General features: G+C 52.1%; 5 protein-coding genes across 5 annotated transcripts; 3 read left to right on the top strand and 2 right to left on the bottom strand.

The window, feature by feature from the left end:
* Positions 1-2,233: 2,233 nt before the first annotated feature.
* ALTATR162_LOCUS5210 (uncharacterized protein) lies at positions 2,234-4,179 on the top strand (the record flags this gene model as incomplete). The annotated part of the gene is made up of 2 exons (XM_043312828.1): positions 2,234-3,046; positions 3,100-4,179. The coding sequence occupies 2 exons, from the start codon at positions 2,234-2,236 to the stop codon at positions 4,177-4,179; spliced, it is 1,893 nt and encodes a 630-aa protein (XP_043168763.1).
* Positions 4,180-4,859: 680 nt separating this feature from the next.
* On the top strand, positions 4,860-9,528 carry ALTATR162_LOCUS5209 (uncharacterized protein; the record flags this gene model as incomplete). The annotated part of the gene is made up of 7 exons (XM_043312827.1): positions 4,860-4,901; positions 4,984-5,048; positions 5,176-5,400; positions 5,466-5,553; positions 6,706-8,877; positions 8,928-9,205; positions 9,258-9,528. The coding sequence occupies 7 exons, from the start codon at positions 4,860-4,862 to the stop codon at positions 9,526-9,528; spliced, it is 3,141 nt and encodes a 1,046-aa protein (XP_043168762.1).
* A 452-nt stretch (positions 9,529-9,980) lies between these two features.
* Positions 9,981-11,886, bottom strand: ALTATR162_LOCUS5208 (uncharacterized protein; the record flags this gene model as incomplete). Its single annotated transcript, XM_043312826.1, has 4 exons — positions 9,981-10,836; positions 10,916-11,215; positions 11,272-11,572; positions 11,646-11,886. 4 exons carry the CDS (start codon positions 11,884-11,886, stop codon positions 9,981-9,983), a joined length of 1,698 nt encoding a protein of 565 aa, XP_043168761.1.
* Positions 11,887-13,008: 1,122 nt separating this feature from the next.
* ALTATR162_LOCUS5207 (uncharacterized protein) lies at positions 13,009-14,361 on the bottom strand (the record flags this gene model as incomplete). The annotated part of the gene is made up of 3 exons (XM_043312825.1): positions 13,009-13,995; positions 14,050-14,225; positions 14,274-14,361. The coding sequence occupies 3 exons, from the start codon at positions 14,359-14,361 to the stop codon at positions 13,009-13,011; spliced, it is 1,251 nt and encodes a 416-aa protein (XP_043168760.1).
* Positions 14,362-14,767: 406 nt separating this feature from the next.
* Positions 14,768-16,649, top strand: ALTATR162_LOCUS5206 (uncharacterized protein; the record flags this gene model as incomplete). The annotated part of the gene is made up of 3 exons (XM_043312824.1): positions 14,768-14,941; positions 14,990-15,358; positions 15,408-16,649. 3 exons carry the CDS (start codon positions 14,768-14,770, stop codon positions 16,647-16,649), a joined length of 1,785 nt encoding a protein of 594 aa, XP_043168759.1.
* Between the last annotated feature and the right edge of the window lie 2,058 nt (positions 16,650-18,707).

The following is an 18,707-nucleotide window of genomic DNA, read 5'->3' as shown; positions in this document are numbered from 1 at the left end:
GTTATCAAGAGTCATTCGTGAGGTCGGAAGGGGCATTGCCAAGAGCCTGACACTCGGATCACACGCAGGCTGTTTATCTTCGGAGCAGATGGCGATTGGCCCATGACTTGCTTGTTGGGGCCCTCGTGACGATCTCTTGACATTGCGTTGACAAACTCAAGGACCGCATGAAGGCGAAGTCGTGCATCTTCAGTTGTCTAGCGTATGTGGAGAAGGAGCTGACGCTGCTGCAAGACCTCTTTATCGATTATACCAGATGAGCACGAAGGGTTGGACATTAGCGCAAGCGGAGAAGACCATGTTATCAAGATCGTAAGGGTAATATGCCCAGTCATGGTTAAATGACCCAGAGAGGATGCTAAGTGGCGTCTATGTTGATTGATGCTGTTTGAACTCGGCTGTGTAGGAAGGTAGAAACAAACTGATATCGCTCCTGCAGGGCTGGGTTATAGTGTGCTGAACTACTTTTTGCGGGCCTCGGGACCTTGGAACGCTTACCAGTAAGGCACTTGCCGTGTAAACATTCCATTGAAGTGCGTGTAAACCCAATTCAATACTGGAAACAGGGTTTGCTGCGGGATGGTTTTAGTAAATTACGCTGAGGGAAGTGGATGAGTAAGAAAGACGTGGCGATCTAGCCCTTGAGTCGAAAGACAAGTTCATCGCGTTGAGACAGGTGCATCAGGGATGTGAACATGATGGTTATGCTCCGACATACCCCTGCCCCTGCACATCTCTTGCCGAACGTCGCATGTACCACGAGACAATCTCCAAGTCTGACCGTAACTGATACGGCGCATAGTAAATTCCTTGGCATTGAGTGCCAACTCATCACTGCTCGCGTAGTTCGAGAAAGGGTTTTGTCGGCCAGACCACAGACGGGTTGGCAAAGCTTTTCGCATGTTCACGTGGTGTCTCGTGAATCCTGTGAAAAAGTTACTTTTAGCGAATCCTCGGAGAGCCGCATATATGCAGGTGTCGTTGGATGTTGCAGCGCGCTATCAGTAGGCCGCGGCTGCGATAGTCATGATTCGTCAACGCAACAGAATATCTCTCGTTCCGGCTAGTCCGATGCAGGAGGCCAATGACGGTAGAACATGTAAAAGCATGCAGACACTCTGCAACGCTTCGGTCACCGAGTGATCCGGACGCGAAGGTGTATACCGGTGGAGTCTGGAGGTCTCCAATGTTTGCATGCTAGGCAGCCACGCATATAGGAGCGATGTTCCGAAATCTTGACCGAGAAGGCAGCGATCGCGACCACAGTGAAGAATCCGATTGATGACGTGCCGTGTGTTTCGATCATTTGCAATCCCGTGGCATGGTTGAGCAATGTCAATATGCGTGTGCGGACACGGGAGCGAGTCGAGAAGGATGAGCGACTAAGCTCGTACGCTAAGGTATGGTGTGCCAAGGCCGCATCGATTCTCCTTCCCAAACCTCATCCAGCTTCCTCACGCGCTCACAGTCAGAAATGATTCGCACGGCTGGATCCCACATAGCTCCGATTGGGTTGTATGCCCTGCATATATGCCCTATGTTCATGTCAATCTCGACGGCCGTGGTCGTAAGTCCCGGAGCTGATCACTTACACTGGCAATACATACGCTAGCGATGGGCATACATGCTGTGCTCCCCTCTGCATATATGTATGCCACGAATTCGGTAAGGATTGATATAGGTGAACGCACTGTAGCAGTTCCGAGCGCGAAAGGGAGGATGACTGAGCGCTACCAGACTGTGGCTACGCAAGCAACTAATATGTTGACGCAGAACAGATCGCGTGCTCGACGAGACGTAATTTCGGATCCCAGAAGAATCGAGCCGCGGTTGGTCGGGCCTTTTGATGTCAGATTAGGGCGGTGTGTTCAAGCTTCACACATGAAGGTGTGATTTCGCCATCGCCCGAAAGGGTTTAGTCTAGGGTTGATTGGTCACTCGAGGCGTCGATTGCGTTGGATTGCGTGACCGACCGCTGGAAGTCACTACCCAACTTTTGGAAACTGCGTCAGGGTTGCATTTTCCCCACATACACCGTGCGGCCGACGCGACTTCCGGGGCGTCGCTCTTTCTATCTATAAAGAATCCTTTGCCCTCACTCCTACAATAGTTTGCACACCACAAAGCTTTCTGCCTTCACCCATTTTCAGGCAACTTGATCGAAGTAACCAAGCGCTTCTCCATTTAACCTACTCAAAGGTCCAAGGCCTATTACAATTACTGCCACTACGGTATGGCGCCCAGTCTCTTGCTAGACCCAGAGTCGCCGCCATCGTCCTATGTCCATGCTGTTAAGCAACCCTTCCATAAAGACGGCGGGGTATCACTCAAGGAAGCCCAGGCTCCTGTGAGCGGCGACTTTTCCTTCTCTTCTGCGGCTATGAACGGCAATGGTGGTGCCCATGTCAATGCCAACGATGGCTTCTCGTCTGGCAACAGTTTCTCAGATGCTCAGCAAGGCGGAAGCGATTTCACTACTGCTCAAACTCTTCGTCAACAATCGGAAAGCTATGCGAGTCAGGCTCGCAATTTGCGTGACGGAAAGCGTCCCAACATCTTGTACATTATGGCCGATCAGATGGCCGCACCCATGCTAAAGTTCAATGACCCAGAGTCAGTTATCAAGACACCTCATCTTGATGAGCTTGCCAGGACTGGCGTCAACTTCGCAAGCGCTTACTGCAACTCACCTTTGTGTGCACCATCTAGGTTCACCATGTGCAGCGGCCAGTTGCCGTCCAAGATTGGAGGATACGACAACGCTTCCATCCTGAGCCCAGAGGTTCCGACCTACGCCCACTACCTCCGTCGACAAGGCTACGAGACTGCGCTCGCAGGAAAGATGCATTTCATCGGTCCTGACCAGCTCCACGGTTTTGAACACCGACTCACCTCCGACATCTACCCTGGTGACCTTGGATGGTCCGTCAACTGGGACAAGCCGGAGGAGCGCCAGGAGTGGTACCACAATATGGCTTCGGTCATGCAAGCCGGGCCGTGTGTGCGATCAAACCAACTCGACTATGACGAGGATGTCATGCACAAGGTAAGAACTTCTCAGTAGTAGGACAAGAAATCCATGCTGACACATACCTTCAGTCTCAACAGTACCTTTACGACTACGTTCGATCAGACCCTGAGACTCGTCGACCTTTCGCTTTGACCATCTCTTTGACCCACCCACACGACCCTTACACCATGATTCAGGAATACTGGGATCGATATGAGGGCGTCGACATCCCCTTACCCAAGGTTGAGATTGCCCAAGAGAACCAAGACTCGCACTCCCAGCGTCTGCTCAAGACCATCGATCTGTGGGATAACCCTGTCCCTGATGAGGCGAAGATCCGCGCTCGCCGTGCATACTTTGCTGCTTGCAGCTTTGTCGACGACCAGGTTGGCAAGCTTGTCAAACTCCTCAAGAACTGCAGGCTAGACAAAGACACCATCATTGTCTTTTCTGGAGACCACGGTGATATGCTTGGCGAGAGGAGTTTGTGGTACAAGATGAGCTGGTACGAGAACAGCGCACGAGTACCGATGATCATCAACGGACCCAACATCGCGCCAAAGCAGGTTAAGGAGTCGGTTTCCACAATGGACCTCTTGCCGACTTTTGTCGATCTAGCTGGGGGACAAGTTGACGAGCGCCTACCACTCGACGGTTCCAGCCTCCATGACTATCTCGTCTCAGACAAGCCAGGCAAGGACGAAGTATTCGGCGAGTACATGGGCGAAGGCACCGTTACCCCGACGTACATGATCCGTCGCAACCAGTGGAAGTTTACATACTCTCTCGCAGATGGACCACAACTCTACAACCTTGTAGAAGATCCACATGAACTGCAAGATCTTGCTACCTCGCCAGAGCCTTACAACCAGAAGATGCTTGCTAAGTTCGAAGCTGAGGCGCACGAGAAGTGGAACTTCAAGACCATCCACAACGATGTTGTGCGAAGCCAGCGCATGCGCCAGCTTGCTTGCAGCGCGCTGAAGATTGGTCGCAAGGAGTCTTGGGACTACCAGCCACCAGCCAACGACAAGGACCGCTTCATCCGCTCCCACATTCCTCTGGATGAGCTCGAGCGCCGGGCCCGCTTCCCCATTGTGGACTATCTGGGCCGCGAGAAGTCAGCTTCAGCATCCCACCATGGTCTTGCTGGAGCGGCTGGCCAGTAAGAGTGCGCTTCTTTTTGAGCACGCATGGCCATTTCCTTCTTCGACCTATTTGTGTTACTATCGGTGCTGGAAGTCACCAATTTTTTCACCTGTACTTTGTAGTGTTTTCTCCTTATTATGTCTTTAAGCGACTTATGGCGTCATGACTTTACGACGCCGAGAGTGTATTGTCAAGTGTTCTGCAATCAGCATGGTCAGAACGAGTTCCATTGATGGCGTTTTTGGGCATTTGAGGGCGGGTCATCTCAGCGATTATTCGATATTTACGAGGTCAAAAGTGAGACACAGACAACGATAGCCCGGCTATCGTCAACAGGGATAACGATGCGAATGAATAACATATCTTCAACCAGTGCCATTTGTGATTGGGGTCAACCACATGTTAAGCAATGGAGTATGCTGCCGTCGAGCGTTGTGACTGTCGTGCAAAGAAGAGCGGAAGAGGGGAGAGGTAATCGTGATAGGCGCGATTGGAAGGTTGCGATAAGCTAGGTTTCACCTACACGTGAGGTGGCGTTCGCCTCCACAAGCCGAGAGACCGACAGCGGAAGGTGCCAGTGACGCCCGCAACTCAGTGCAACTTCAACCTCAGTCACAGCTACATAGACCGTCTCTCCATACACTCGGACCTCTACTCCCGCTCAACCAAATCTCGCTTTGTTCATCGTCTGCGCGCTATCATGTCTACTGCAGCCCGCCGCCGCTTGATGCGCGACTTCAAGGTATGTCAAGATTAGAAGAAGAGCAGGTTTTAGATGCTTGCGAACCATGTTTAATAGAGCACACGACTGATAACAAGTGCAGCGCATGCAAACTGACCCTCCCGCCGGCGTCTCTGCGTCTCCCGTCGCGGACAATGTCATGACTTGGTATGTCTCACCGCACCCGCCCCGCACGCGACACTTAGCATAGTGGCTTCATAGCCACTCGCATGCTTTGCATATGCAACAGCGACCTCGATATACACCCTGAACTTGATTGCTGACATGGACGCAGGAATGCAGTCATCATCGGCCCCGCAGACACGCCGTTCGAAGATGGAACGTTCCGCCTCATAATGCACTTTGAAGAAGCATACCCCAACAAGCCGCCTGGCGTCAAGTTTATTAGCCAGATGTTCCATCCCAACGTATACGGGACTGGTGAGCTGTGTTTGGACATTCTTCAAAATCGATGGTCACCCACGTACGATGTCGCGGCTATCTTGACAAGTATTCAGAGGTACGTCAAATGGGAGCTATGACTGGACTATGGACATGGTGCGGGACTCATGCTGACAAGCCCAGTTTGTTGAACGACCCCAACACATCGTCTCCTGCCAACGTCGAGGCGTCGAACCTGTACAAAGAGAACCGCAAGGAGTACACCAAGCGCGTGCGTGAGACGGTGGAAAAGAGTTGGGAGGATTGAGGTGGCGACAAGAGTATTAATATCACGACACCATGGCATGGGATGGAGTTATAAGGGACAAGGATAATGTCATATCTGTTACTGGCAGCTCAGTGGTTTTGATCTAGAGCTTTTCCAGCGTGGAGTCTGGTTCGACGGTTTACATCTGTTCAGTGGCGTAGCTAATATACGCCTGTTTTTTATTGCAGACATTCGGGGTTTGGTGAATGACTTTGTCGCTCCGCTTCACTAATGCAGGGATTCCCGGATTAGTTGTCTTGGGTGCAATCAGCGCCGCATGCCTCCGTAACTGCCACAAAGATTGGAATCGATGCAAGCAGACGGGACAAATGAACCGCAGTAAGGGAAGCATTCGCATTCGCAAAGCATGCTATGACCAGGTCAAGTTGCGTCACGGCCGTTTGCTGCGGGGAGGAGGAAGCCGCGCTATGGGCATGCAGACCCTGGCCGATGTATCAACACAAGCCGAAGCCTGCACCTCTACAATAGGCCGGCATCAACACAACCTCGACTTCCTCACCGCGCGCGCCCTCGCACTGCTGTCCCTCCCTTTCTTTTGGTGCGATTAGCTTGGGATTCCCGGTGTGTACCAAGGCCGACTCAGTGGCTGTTTCATCAGTTCCCCTTAACCATAGCGGGGCCTGTAATTACCCACCTCCACGCGCCGAGACAGTGCGAGACGTGAAGGTGCCACAACAGCACTTCCCACCAGGGTTGCAGCAACGCCTGCAGCGAAAGCGCGAGACAAGCAGACAGAGCGAGGCCTCTGGGCCGCAACGCCTGAATCCCCAGCAATCATGTCGTGAGTAGCTCTGGCGATACCGGCGGCGAAGAGGGGTGAGACATGGCTGACAAAACGGACAACAGGGGCAATACGATCAAAGGTGCGCTACGATACAGGAAACACACAATGCAGCAATTTAGAGGTTACTGACTGTAGGACAATGCAGTGGTGGCGCGGTTCCGTCCGCAGAACAAGATTGAGATAGCCAGCGGCGGAGAGCCTATAGTCGAGTTCAAAAACGACGACACATGTACAATCCAGGTACGGCATGCCAGCTTCATGGACAAATCTTCGCACGAACCAAGAACAGTCGCTAACACCCATGTGTATAGTCCAAGGAGGCCTCCGGGGCCTTCACCTTCGATCGCGTTTTCGACATGAACTCCCGGCAGGCCGACGTCTTCGATTACTCCATCCGTCCCACCGTCGACGACATCTTGAATGGATACAACGGAACAGTCTTCGCCTATGGTCAGACAGGAGCGGGAAAGTCGTACACGATGATGGGTAGCGACATGGACGACGAAGTCGGAAAGGGTGTCATCCCACGCATCATCCAACAGATCTTCGCAAGCATCCTAGCCTCGCCGAGCAACATCGAATACACCGTTCGCGTCAGCTATATGGAGATCTACATGGAGCGCATTCGAGATCTCTTGGTCCCACAGAACGACAATCTGCCAGTACACGAAGAGAAGAACAGGGGAGTGTATGTCAAAGGTCTTTTGGAGGTGTACGTATCGAGCGAGGAAGAAGTCTACGAGGTCCTCAGAAGGGGTGGATCGGCACGAGCCGTTTCAGCAACTAACATGAACGCCGAATCTTCACGATCGCACTCCATCTTTGTCATAACCGTCAACCAAAAGAACGTCGAGACGGGCTCATTGAAGAGCGGACAGCTCTTCCTGGTCGATTTGGCGGGTTCGGAGAAAGTTGGCAAGACCGGAGCGAGCGGACAGACCTTGGAGGAAGCAAAGAAGATCAACAAGAGTTTGAGTGCCTTGGGCATGGTCATCAACTGTTTGACCGACAGCAAAACACAACATATTCCCTACCGAGACTCGAAGCTTACACGTATTCTCCAAGAATCGCTTGGTGGTAACTCCCGGACGACTCTCATCATCAATTGTTCGCCAAGTAGTTACAACGATGTCGAAACGTTGGGTACACTTCGATTCGGTATGCGAGCGAAGACCATTAAGAACAAGGCCAAGGTCAACGCCGAACTCAGTCCGGCCGAGCTCAAGGCCATGCTCAAGAAGGTTCAAGGACAGGTTACATCGTTCGAGAACTACATTGGTACACTTGAAGGCGAAGTGACGCTTTGGCGCCAAGGTGAAACCGTCCCCAAGGAGAAGTGGGTTCCGCCTCTGGAGTCCAGTCCGTCATCAGGCAAGAAGGCACCGACAGCACCGCGTCCAGGAACGCCATCGAGACTGGAGGGGGTGAGGAACTCAGAGACGCCACGGCCGGACTCGCGAATGGACCTAGAACGTGCGGGCACACCAAGCATACCTCTAGACAAGGATGAGAAGGACGATTTTCTGCGAAGAGAGAATGAATTGCAGGATCAAGTTGCAGAGAAGGAATCACAACTCGCCAAAGCTGAGGATCAACTAAAATCTGCCAAAGACGAGCTCCAATACTACAAGGATCGGGACGCGAAGACGAACAAGGAAAATGAGCGAATGACCATGGAGATTAATGAGATGCGGATGCAAGTTGAGAAGATTCAGTTCGAGAGCAAGGAACAGCAAATCACCATGGATGGATTGAAAGAGGCCAACTCCGAGCTCACTTCCGAGTTGGACGAAGTCAAGCAACAGCTCCTGGATGCAAAGATGAACGCCAAGGAGACTTCTGCCGCCATGGACGAGAAGAAGAGGAAGAAGGCTGAAGCCATGGCGCAGATGATGGCCGGCTTTGACCTTGGCGGTGAGGTCTTCAGCGATAACGAGCGCACGATTCGAAAGATCATTGAACAGCTAGATCAACTCCACGACATGAGCTCATCCGGCGAAACCATCGCTCCTGATGCGATCAAGGACATACGAGAGAAGATTGCTGAAACACAAGGCATCGTACGGCAGGCCGAGCTCTCTCTTACCGCACGCAGTGAAGAGGATGGCACGTATGCCAAGCGTCGCGAGGCGCTCGAGGCACGCTGCGAAAGCCTACAAAGCCAATACGAGGAACTCCTCGAAAGCAACCTTTCAGAACAGGACAAGGAGGAGCTCAAGGCGCGACTTGCCGACGCCTACTCTGCCCGGCAAGAAGGCAATCTCGAGCTGGTAGAGAGCCTCAAGCAAGATACTGCACGCATGCTGCAAGAGAACCAGAAGCTCAAGACCGAGAACGAAAGCCTGCAACAGCGCATTAAGAGTGGCGCCATTGCTAATGGTGTTGCAAACGGTATCAACGGCAAGACAGTGCAGCAGCAAATCGCCGAGTTCGACAACATGAAGAAGAGCCTCATGCGCGATCTGCAGAACCGGTGTGAACGAGTCAGTGGATCGAGACTATCTATCGCAGACGTCGTGCTAATAAACTACAGGTTGTCGAGCTCGAGATCTCACTAGACGAGACACGCGAGCAATATAACAACGTGCTCCGTACTTCCAACAACCGCGCCCAGCAGAAGAAGATGATGTTCCTCGAGCGCAATCTCGAGCAGCTCACTGTTGTTCAGCGCCAGCTTGTTGAGCAAAACAGTAGCTTGAAGAAGGAAGTCGCCATCGCTGAACGCAAACTCATGGCCCGTAACGAGCGAATACAGTCACTGGAAAGCCTGCTACAAGACTCACAGGAGAAGCTCACTGCAGCAAATCACCGGTATGTCATACCACTTCATCGTAACGTGACACTTGTGCTAACATCTTTACAGTTTCGAAGCCCAACTTACAGCCGTGAAAGAACGTCTCGAATCTGCAAAGGCTGGCTCGACACGCGGTCTCGGTTCCCCCGCTGGTGGCGCCAGTTACGCTGGCTTCGGCGGCGTCGGCTCTCGTATCGCCAAACCTCTTCGTGGCGGTGGTGGTGGGCCTGTGGCCGATGGCCCGGTTCTTCCTGTCATTGGCAATCTGCAGAAGCAGGACGGTGACGGTGGGGAGTCTAACAAGGGGAAGAGGACGAGCTGGTTTTTTAACCAGCGGTAGACGATTGAAGACATGGACATGAGATAGGCTTGGAGTTATGACGGACAGAGGGTGTTCATGGCGTCGCGCTCTGCACGAGGCGGGGATTACGCGATAAACGATGGACGAGGGAGGGAGGAGGAATGGGAGCATGCTGAATCACTCATGCAACTCGGTTCTTTAGGGCGTCTTTGGCTTCCTGCGCCTTTTCTGCATACCTTTATACCATAGATTCATTATCTTTGAATACCTTGATCGGAGTATCTACGCATGCTTCCTCAGCCTACTTCAGTTCTGTCATCCCTATCTTATGTGTTTCCAGGTTGAATCAAATTCGCACTGCAACGCGGTTCGTTTGGTATTTCTTCGTGCTTGGTAGTAGGAGCGTGCATACAATTGCTATACTTCCGAAAGCGATACTCGTAAACTGAGAATTCGTTCATGTTAGCTTTGTGGCATAGGAGGGATTCTATTTAGAATCGTGCACTCACCCAAACATATTTCAAACTCTCACTGTACGCCCACCTCGTCCCCCTCGTCGCACCCTCGACAACAGCCGGTGTAACACCCACAATACTTGTCGTAGCCAGCTCCTCTGGCGCAGTAAGGAACAAGCCTACAAAAGCCTCGACACTCTCCAGCGGCAGCCCAGCTTCCACGGCGTACATTGCCGTGTATTTTGGTAGATTCGTAGTCAATTTCCCAGCAAAGATATTGTAGTAGATGGAATACCCAATACTACCCCCAACCGTACGGATCGACAGAGATAGCGCTGCAGCCGTAGTAATAAGCGCGTCGGGACAAACAAGCATAGCAACAGTGGCAGCAGGAACGAGTACACCACCGACGCCAAAGCCAGCCATGGAACCGAGGAAAAGCACCAAGCGCTCATTATCCGGTGTCATGACTGCCAGAGCCCCCGCAAAAGCCGTCATGATACCCACGGCCACGAGCAAGACTTCTCTCGTATGCCCGGGAAACCGGGATAACGCAGCGTTGAAGAAGATGGCGCCTACGGCCGTCGTTAAAGCGGGACCTAGGCCGCGGAGTCCAATGGAAACGGGGACTGGTGCGTACACGCTGCTGAAGGTGACGGGGAAGAAGTTTAGGATGGAGAAGAAATTCATGCCTGCGGCGAAGGCAACGACGTATGCGAGGGCTACGATGCGTTGGCCACTGAAGAGCTCAGAGGGTACCATGGGGTACGGTGCGTATTTGGCTTCGTAGAGTACCCAGGTTGCGATGAGAAAGAGGCCGATGAGCATGGTGGTTAGGACGTAGGCGGAGGTCCAGGGATGAGTGTAGCCGCCTGATTGAAGGGCTACGAGACTGTTTTTGAGGTTGTTTCGTTAGTTGGGGGGATAGGGGTAAAGGTGACTAGAGTAGATAGGATGGGTGTATGGCTTACAATAGCGTTAGACCGGTGATGGATAGGACGCCGCCGATATAGTCGATCCGCTTCAGAATCGCTCGACGCGAGAAGCCATCTCCGCGCGAGTGGTTTTGAGGAAAGTACGTCAGGGCTAGACCAATACCAACGATACCGTTGAAGATGAGTGCGCACCAAGGACCCCAGCGCCAACCGATGCCGTCGTCTGAATGCGACCAGAGTTCTACGTAGAGCAGATATGGACAGAATGGTAAAACAAAAGCTGTAACGAGAGCGAGCGAGTAGCCTCGGTATTTCACAGGTACTACTTCCGCAAGTCTAGGCGATCTTGTCAGTCCAATGAAAGACGGTTTTCAACTTGTCAAGATACATACCCAGCAAGCCCAGTCAGTTCCCCTGTAGCAGCCCCAGCGCCAGAGACTGCCATGCCGGCCAACAACTGCCCAAAGCTGTGTCCGCTACCCACTAATGCGCATCCTAGACAGATACAAACCGAGCCGAAAAGAGCAATGTACCGCTTGCCGAACAGGTCTTGGAGGTAGCCTGCATATGGGCAGACGGCGGCGATGGCGAGAATGTTGGCAGTGGGGAGCCACGCCGAGCCGCGTGCTAGACCTAGGTCTTCCTCGATGAAGGATAGAGAGGCGCCGGTGAAGTAGAGGATTACTTGGGAGCCTAGACCGATCGACAATCAGCATAGGTTCTTCTTCTGAATGAACTTACGAAAAGGAGAGAGTGGGGACAATACCAGTATACAGTGCAGCCAAGAAGATAGCAGCGAAAATACTCCGCACACTCCACTCCACCTTTCCATCCGAGTCGTCTCCCTTGAGTGCATGGCTATTTTTCATGTCCACACCCTGAAGTGTGAGCTCTGGCTGCAGGTCAAGAACCGAGTCGGAAGTAGTATGGGTAGTTGCATGTTCGATATGATGGTTGACTTGCTGTTTCTCCTTATCATAGTCGGTTTGAACGGTATCTGAAGCCATGGTTTAGTCGTTTATATTTCTATTACCAATCTTGTTGAACCGTTTGCTGGCGATTGCGAAGAAGAAGACAAGGTAATTTGCAAGATCTCTACTCTGATAACGGGCATATGTACCACCATATATCCCACATTCGTCCCTCCCTTTCCTCATTCTCTACCTAAAGCTGGGTCGGCCCCACACTCCTGAAGTCATCTTCCTATTAGTCCAGCTTGGCTTCCTAGAAACGTAGTCGACACTGCTTAGCTACCCAGTAAGGCGTATCCCAAGCCCACATTCGACCCACTCACCCTGGCCATTGTGTCTAGTACAAGCGAAACCCGGGGTAGTGCGGTCAGCGAGTGCGGGGAATTGATAGCATCTTCGCGTGGTGATGATCTGGGCCCGTGTTGGAGCTGGGGTGGCGCAAGTGTAGACTGACTCGATTGTAGCGACATAGTGAAGAAAACACGCTTGGTACCTAGTATCTTCTCGGCAAAGCAACTTCAGATACCCCGCAATCTGGGACGTGGAATCTGTGGACTTGGCGAGCGATTTCCACTTCGTCATTCGTGGTGCGGTTGTGGACTTTTGGGTTTGATGGCGGGCTTGGGTTGATGGACATCCAGTGTGAAGGTTGCTTGCGCGGTAATGATGGCGTTTGGCTTGTAGTGGAATCCCGGCGACCTTCCAAGTAGCCTATATGTATAAATCCACTTGGCTATCTATGTATACGCCCTTTAATACATCTTGAATTACATAACTCTGCTTTCGCTACACTTGCAACAGAGCTTTGACAAATGCTGTTAGAATCACGTCAGGGATGAAACCAAGGATAAATGCAGATTTGACAGATACCATGGAAAGTGTCGGGATATTGGATGTTCAGGCGGTGCAGCGTAGTGACTTCGCATGAATGCATCCGTAAGCGCACTATGAATTCAAGAAGCTCTGCTAACCGCCTGCCGAATGCTGATTTGGCGACGAGTTTCCTAAAGACGTCGCCTCTTTTTGCAATTGCTCCCCATGCGTATCATGAGACATTGATACTAAGAGTGATGATAATCCTCGTCTATCTTCTGGGCGCCTACCGCTGTCGCTGGCCTGTGAGACCGGTAGGTCGCCGAGCATGTAAAAGGCGTGCCATCACTTTGTATCTGCGTCATCCGCAATCAAGGCCTCGACGTCTCGCTCCATAAGCCAGCTGCGAACACTCTCCATGACCTTCTCCAGCGTTTGACCACCTCCCATCACGTCGTCTAGATCATGCACGGTGGTTCCACTCCTATGGTCGGTGACTCGCTGCTGGCCCCAATTATAGGTCCGCACTTTGTCACCACGGCCCATCTTTGCCACGCCAATAACGCTTCGTCGCATGTTCGCCATCTCCTCCTCGCGTTTCTCTCGCCTTGACTGGGCAATACGCGAGCGCAGAAGGGCCCAGGCCTTCTCTTTATTTTTGTGCTGGGATCTAGAATCTTGCATCGCGACGACCGTGTTCGTGGGGATATGTGTTAGCCGAACGGCTGACTCTGTCTTGTTGACGTGCTGTCCACCGGCACCGCTCGCCCGCATAACTTCCAATCTGACCTCCTTTTGGTCGATGTAATAGTCGCTTTCGGGGTCGTCGAAATCTTGCTCTTCTGCAGAGTTCTCTTGTAGACTAGGCAGCACATGTACGGATGCCGCGCTCGTGTGCGTTCGCCCTTTGGTCTCAGTAGCGGGCACTCGTTGCACGCGATGCACACCTGCTTCACATCGGAAGACGCCATACGCGCCATCGTTCTCCACCTCAATGATAGCTTCCGATAACGGTACCCCAGCCTCAGTCGTGCCGTTTACGTTCTCGTACTTGAGGAGGTTTGTGCGAAAGCCATTGCGGTTGCAGAAGGCTGAGTACATGCGGAAAAGGTCTCCAGCAAATATAGCTGCCTCTGACCCACCTGCACCAGGCCGTATTTCCAGAAGACATGGGAGATGCGCAAACGGATGTACGGGCACCAGGGAGGTGATTAGGTTCTGTGAAGCATTTACAAGCTGAGTCCGTGTTTCCCCAAGATCGTCTGAAGCGAGTGACCGTAGTTCGGGGTCGGTCGAGGAGTCGTGTATCATCGAAGTGAGCTCTGTCACAGACTTAGTCCATATCAGCTATCCTATTGCTCCTGTCGGCTGCCTTGTCATGCTCACCTCATTCGCCTTATCCCACTCCCCTAATGCATTCACGATGGGACTGTATTCGCCGAGCTTCTTCGCAGCGCGCGTATCGAAGCCATTGGAGAGCTTTTCAGTCAATTGCTTGTGCTCGGAAACGATTGCGCGGGCTCTTGAGAGGAGGGCTGGTGGTATCGATTCGGATGTTGCAACTATGTGACGTTAGCGAATTTTACGAATTGGGCGACCGTAATACACACCATTGCTCTGGAGGCGGACACTGCGTTTCAGCAATGGGCGAGCTATGCGCGATAAGCAGTTGCGGCATATCCAGGGCGTTGTGAGCATAGTCATCGAGATACGTCAAACTTCAAGTCTGATGGATTTGTCGATGTCCAACGCGCTTTCCGAATCGGCTCGGAACGTGTGCACGTGATGTTCGATCTCACCCCGGCAGATGTCGACGGACTACACCGCTTTACCACCTTCCTCTTACAGAGATGTAGATGGCGATAATCGGGCGTGGCTGCGATATACTCCGAGGCAATAGTCGAGCGAAATCGGCAATCCGAACCGCATCAATTATCTCCGGGGATAGCCGTTGGCTACTACTTAGGTATACAATGGCAGCTTCCCCATACCCCACCCAGACTATTCAAGCTTGAGTGTTTGACTACCAATGCCTACCCCACGACGAAGCAAGAGAACCAAAATCCATCACGAGCCTGAGAAGGAGCAGCCCGCGGAAGCCAAGATGAACGACATCACTTTCGAATCCCACAATGTCTATCAGCATCCCGAGCCTCAATTCGTACACTTTTCCAGTCGCCGTTCCGTCGTACATAGTACCAAAGGCATCGTCTCTTGTACGCAGCCACTCGCATCCGCTGCCGGAATTGAGATTCTAAGGAAGGGTGGAAATGCGGCAGTATGACGTAATCTATCACCACTCCCGTTCAGTACTGATAGCACTCAGGATGCAGCAGTAGCTGTCGCGGCAGCGATCAATGTCACAGAACCTGGCTCAACGGGTATTGGCGGTGACATGTTTTGTCTGTACTACGATGCGAAAACGAAGAAGGTATCTGCCATGAACGGCTCTGGGCGGACTGGTGCAAACGTTACGCTCGAAAAGGTTAGGAAAGACCTCAATATCGCAGAAGGAGAGAGCGGCCAGATCCCTATGGATCACGTACATGCGGCCACAGTCCCTGGCGCAGCAGCGGGGTGGGTCGATTGTGTTGAGCGGTTTGGTAGCGGCAAGGTCAGCATGGAGGATGTGCTTGCGCCTGCCATTGATCTCGCAGAAAATGGTTTCCCGGTTTCTGAACTATCAGCTACTTTCGTAAGTTTTGACGCGCCTCAACATCAATTGACAAACTAACATCTCGAAGTGGGCGGCTAGTGAGCAAGCCCTGTTGAAAGCATCTCCTAATGGCCGGGAAATGCTCAAGGATGGCAGAGCGCCCAAAGCTGGAGAGATTATGAAGAACCCAACGATTGGTAACACTTTCAAGCTCTTGGCCAAGCACGGAAAGAAGGGCTTTTACGAAGGAGAAGTAGCCGAGCAGCTTGTAAAGGTGGTGAAAGACCTCGGCGGCTATCTCACATTAGATGATCTTAAACATCACGCAGAAACGGGATCTGAGCCGGTCGACCCAATTTCACTGAAGTTTCATGGCCAAGGTGTTGGAAATAGGCCCGAGGGTGGCATTGAACTGTGGGAGCACCCGCCGAACGGCCAAGGGATTGTCGCTTTGATGGCCCTCGGCATCATTCAGGAGCTTGAGAGACAAAAGAAGATCCCAAAGTGGAGTCTAAAGGACCACAACAGCACCGGATATCTCCACACGGTCATCGAAGCATTGCGAATTGCCTTCTGTGATGCGCATTGGTTCGTCACTGACCCCAATGTCGTCAAGGTACCGTCTGCCGAGCTTATCTCGCAGTCATATCTCGCAGAGCGTGCAAAGCTCTTTGACCAAAAGAAGGCCATCTCAGCGCCTGTCCACGGTTCTCCGGCACACCTACAAAGCGACACTGTCTACTTTTGCTGCTCCGACCCTGAAGGCAATGCTATTTCCTTCATCAACAGCAACTACGGCGGGTTTGGGACTGGTATCATTCCCAAGGGCTGCGGCTTTACCCTCCAGAACCGTGGCGCAAACTTCAGTCTCGACAAAAACCACCCAAATCTACTAGCGCCGAGGAAGCGGCCATACCACACCATCATTCCCGGCCTGACAACATACACCAGCGATGACAGCCTGCACTCCGTGTATGGCGTCATGGGCGGCTTTATGCAACCCCAAGGTCATGTTCAGGTCCTTCTCAATCAAGAGGTCTTCAAGCTTAACCCACAAGCTGCGCTCGATTCGCCGCGCTTCTGTATCGGAGCGGGCATGCCTAGCGCCGACGGCAAGATGACTGATGCGACGATTTACTTGGAAGAGGGTATTGATCCGAAGGTAGTAGAGGAGTTGCGAGCACTCGGTCACAACGTAAAGCAACTAGATGGCTACGGACGGGGCATGTTCGGGCGGGGCCAGATCATCAGGCGACATGTTGACGATGGCGTGCAGGTCTGGAGTGGAGGTAGTGATCTACGAGGTGATGGTGCGGCGGTGCCATTGTAGTAAACGGCCTTTCACAAAGCTGTTCCGCCAGAAGTAGAACAATTAATGCGGTTCCAGAATGTGGTTCGTTGAGCTGTTGAAGAAGCCGCATATCCCTCCAAAACAATGATCCTGCAAGTAGTTCACGTGTGGACGACTCTATCAACTTGATAAAGAAAACGTGTTTGCAACTGTCACTAAACTTTTCCTCTGGGGACGCTACGTCATCCTCCCCCATCCTCACTGCCGATCTTACAAAAGCAAGCCACTCGCTCCCCGCGGGATCTCTTCCGCATCGTCCTACACTCTCCCGATCACGCGACAAAACCTGTCAATCCTAGAGCCCTCCCCACGGTCGTCACTCTCGCCAAGCACAGCCATCCACAGATAAGCTTCTCAAGCGCTAGTGGTGCCCTCCTTTGGCGTCCCTTCACTCGCTCACCCGAAGTGGCCAAGAGTTGGATCCGCCCCTATCGAAGCTTATATGTCCTCGGCAGATTTTTAGCTTCCAAGCTGGTTGGGAGATAGGCTTCTAGAACGGGAGTGGATGCGGGCGAATCCGGGGACCATGGGGACTGAGGAGAAGAAATTGTGGGTTACGTAGGGTAAAGAATGTTGATCGACCCGGGCTCGGAATGACGGTTATATGGGAAGCTCTTTGCACTTTTATCGAGGATATTCCGCAATCTCCATTTTTTTTTCCCACCGGTAACGCTACAATTGAAGAAGACGGAGAACATTGTGTTGTCTTGACATTTGCGAGATAATCTCGGCTTCTAATGCGATTTTAAAATAATACTCCGCGATACACTTAAAGTTCCATCCAGTCGACACATCGCTCTCTTCGCACATTCAATCCGTCAAATCTACAGAACATTGTATCGCTACAAGCTATATCGCAATGTCACCACATTCAACACAAGACCCTTGTATCGCCTACGGCCGTGGCGGAGCAGGAAATATGCGTGAGCAATCCTCACACTCGCCCTACATCGCTACTTACCTGCTAACCACACACCCAGGCCGTCGTTCTTCCATAGCCGCCGCCTGGTCAACCATTCTCTCACATCCTTCCTCTACGGACAAACTCACCCTCATATCGAGCCCGGAAGAGCATTACGCTGCATCGAAAACTGAGCGACGACGACGTCATTCTTGTTCGACGTCAGAGGAGGGCAGGAAGAGTAGTCTTGAGGGAAGTGGGAGAAGGAGAAGGAGTAGCGCCTGGAGTAGGGACACGGGTATGACTGGGGAACATGGGTCAAGATGGAGGAGGCTGTTTAGGAGGAGTGGGCGGAGAGAGGATGAAGGCAAGAATGAAGATGTCGAGTAGGATGCGACGCGACAAAGACAATGGAATGGGAAAAACAAAAGAAGAAAGTCATAGGAGACTGATTGTCATAAATGGCGTGATGGGAACGATGGACTTGAGGATTCTTGTTGCGAGCGAAAACGATACCACTTTGCCCTTTTTATGCATACAAATTGAATTCTTTGGTTGTCTCAGAATATGTTTCCCAGCTCGAAAAGTCTACATAGCGATATCTGGCGGGTACATGAATTTTTTGTTCCCGGCGAGCAATATGGCGAGAGGAAAAGAGCCGAGGGAGTTGTATTCCGCATGATATGCTTGCTCTGTTAGGCGCTGAGGATGAATACGTGGTGTGAGGTTCCACGTGTTCGGACTTCGCCATGGCGATAGTTTTTGCTGCTTCTCGATCGCTAGCAGATTTCGTGGGACGAGGGTTTCGACTACTGGGAAATAGCTGGTACGAGTTTATAGAGGATATCGCATCGTAGCGAGTCGAAGGGCGACGCTGTGGGGCCATGGTTGGTGAGAAACGATCAAGTTGGAGAGGGAATGGATAGAACATGAATGCGAGGTGTTGGGCATGTAACATTCGAACACACCTGTTGATACTCGTACCAACCTAGAGTTACGCCGTAGCAATGATCCCTTATAGCAGTTAGATTCGTTTCAGGCAGTGCAGATGCGCAGTCCGCCCTTTGGGAACCAGCCCAGCGGGTCGCAGCAGGTGTATCGCTGATTATAATTACCCTGCCAATAAGCTGGTGAGC

This window comes from Alternaria atra, assembly GCF_907166805.1.
Source record: "Alternaria atra isolate CS162 genome assembly, contig: 25, whole genome shotgun sequence".
Lineage (NCBI taxonomy): Eukaryota > Fungi > Ascomycota > Dothideomycetes > Pleosporales > Pleosporaceae > Alternaria > Alternaria atra.
This window is presented reverse-complemented; position numbering and strand designations above follow the sequence as displayed.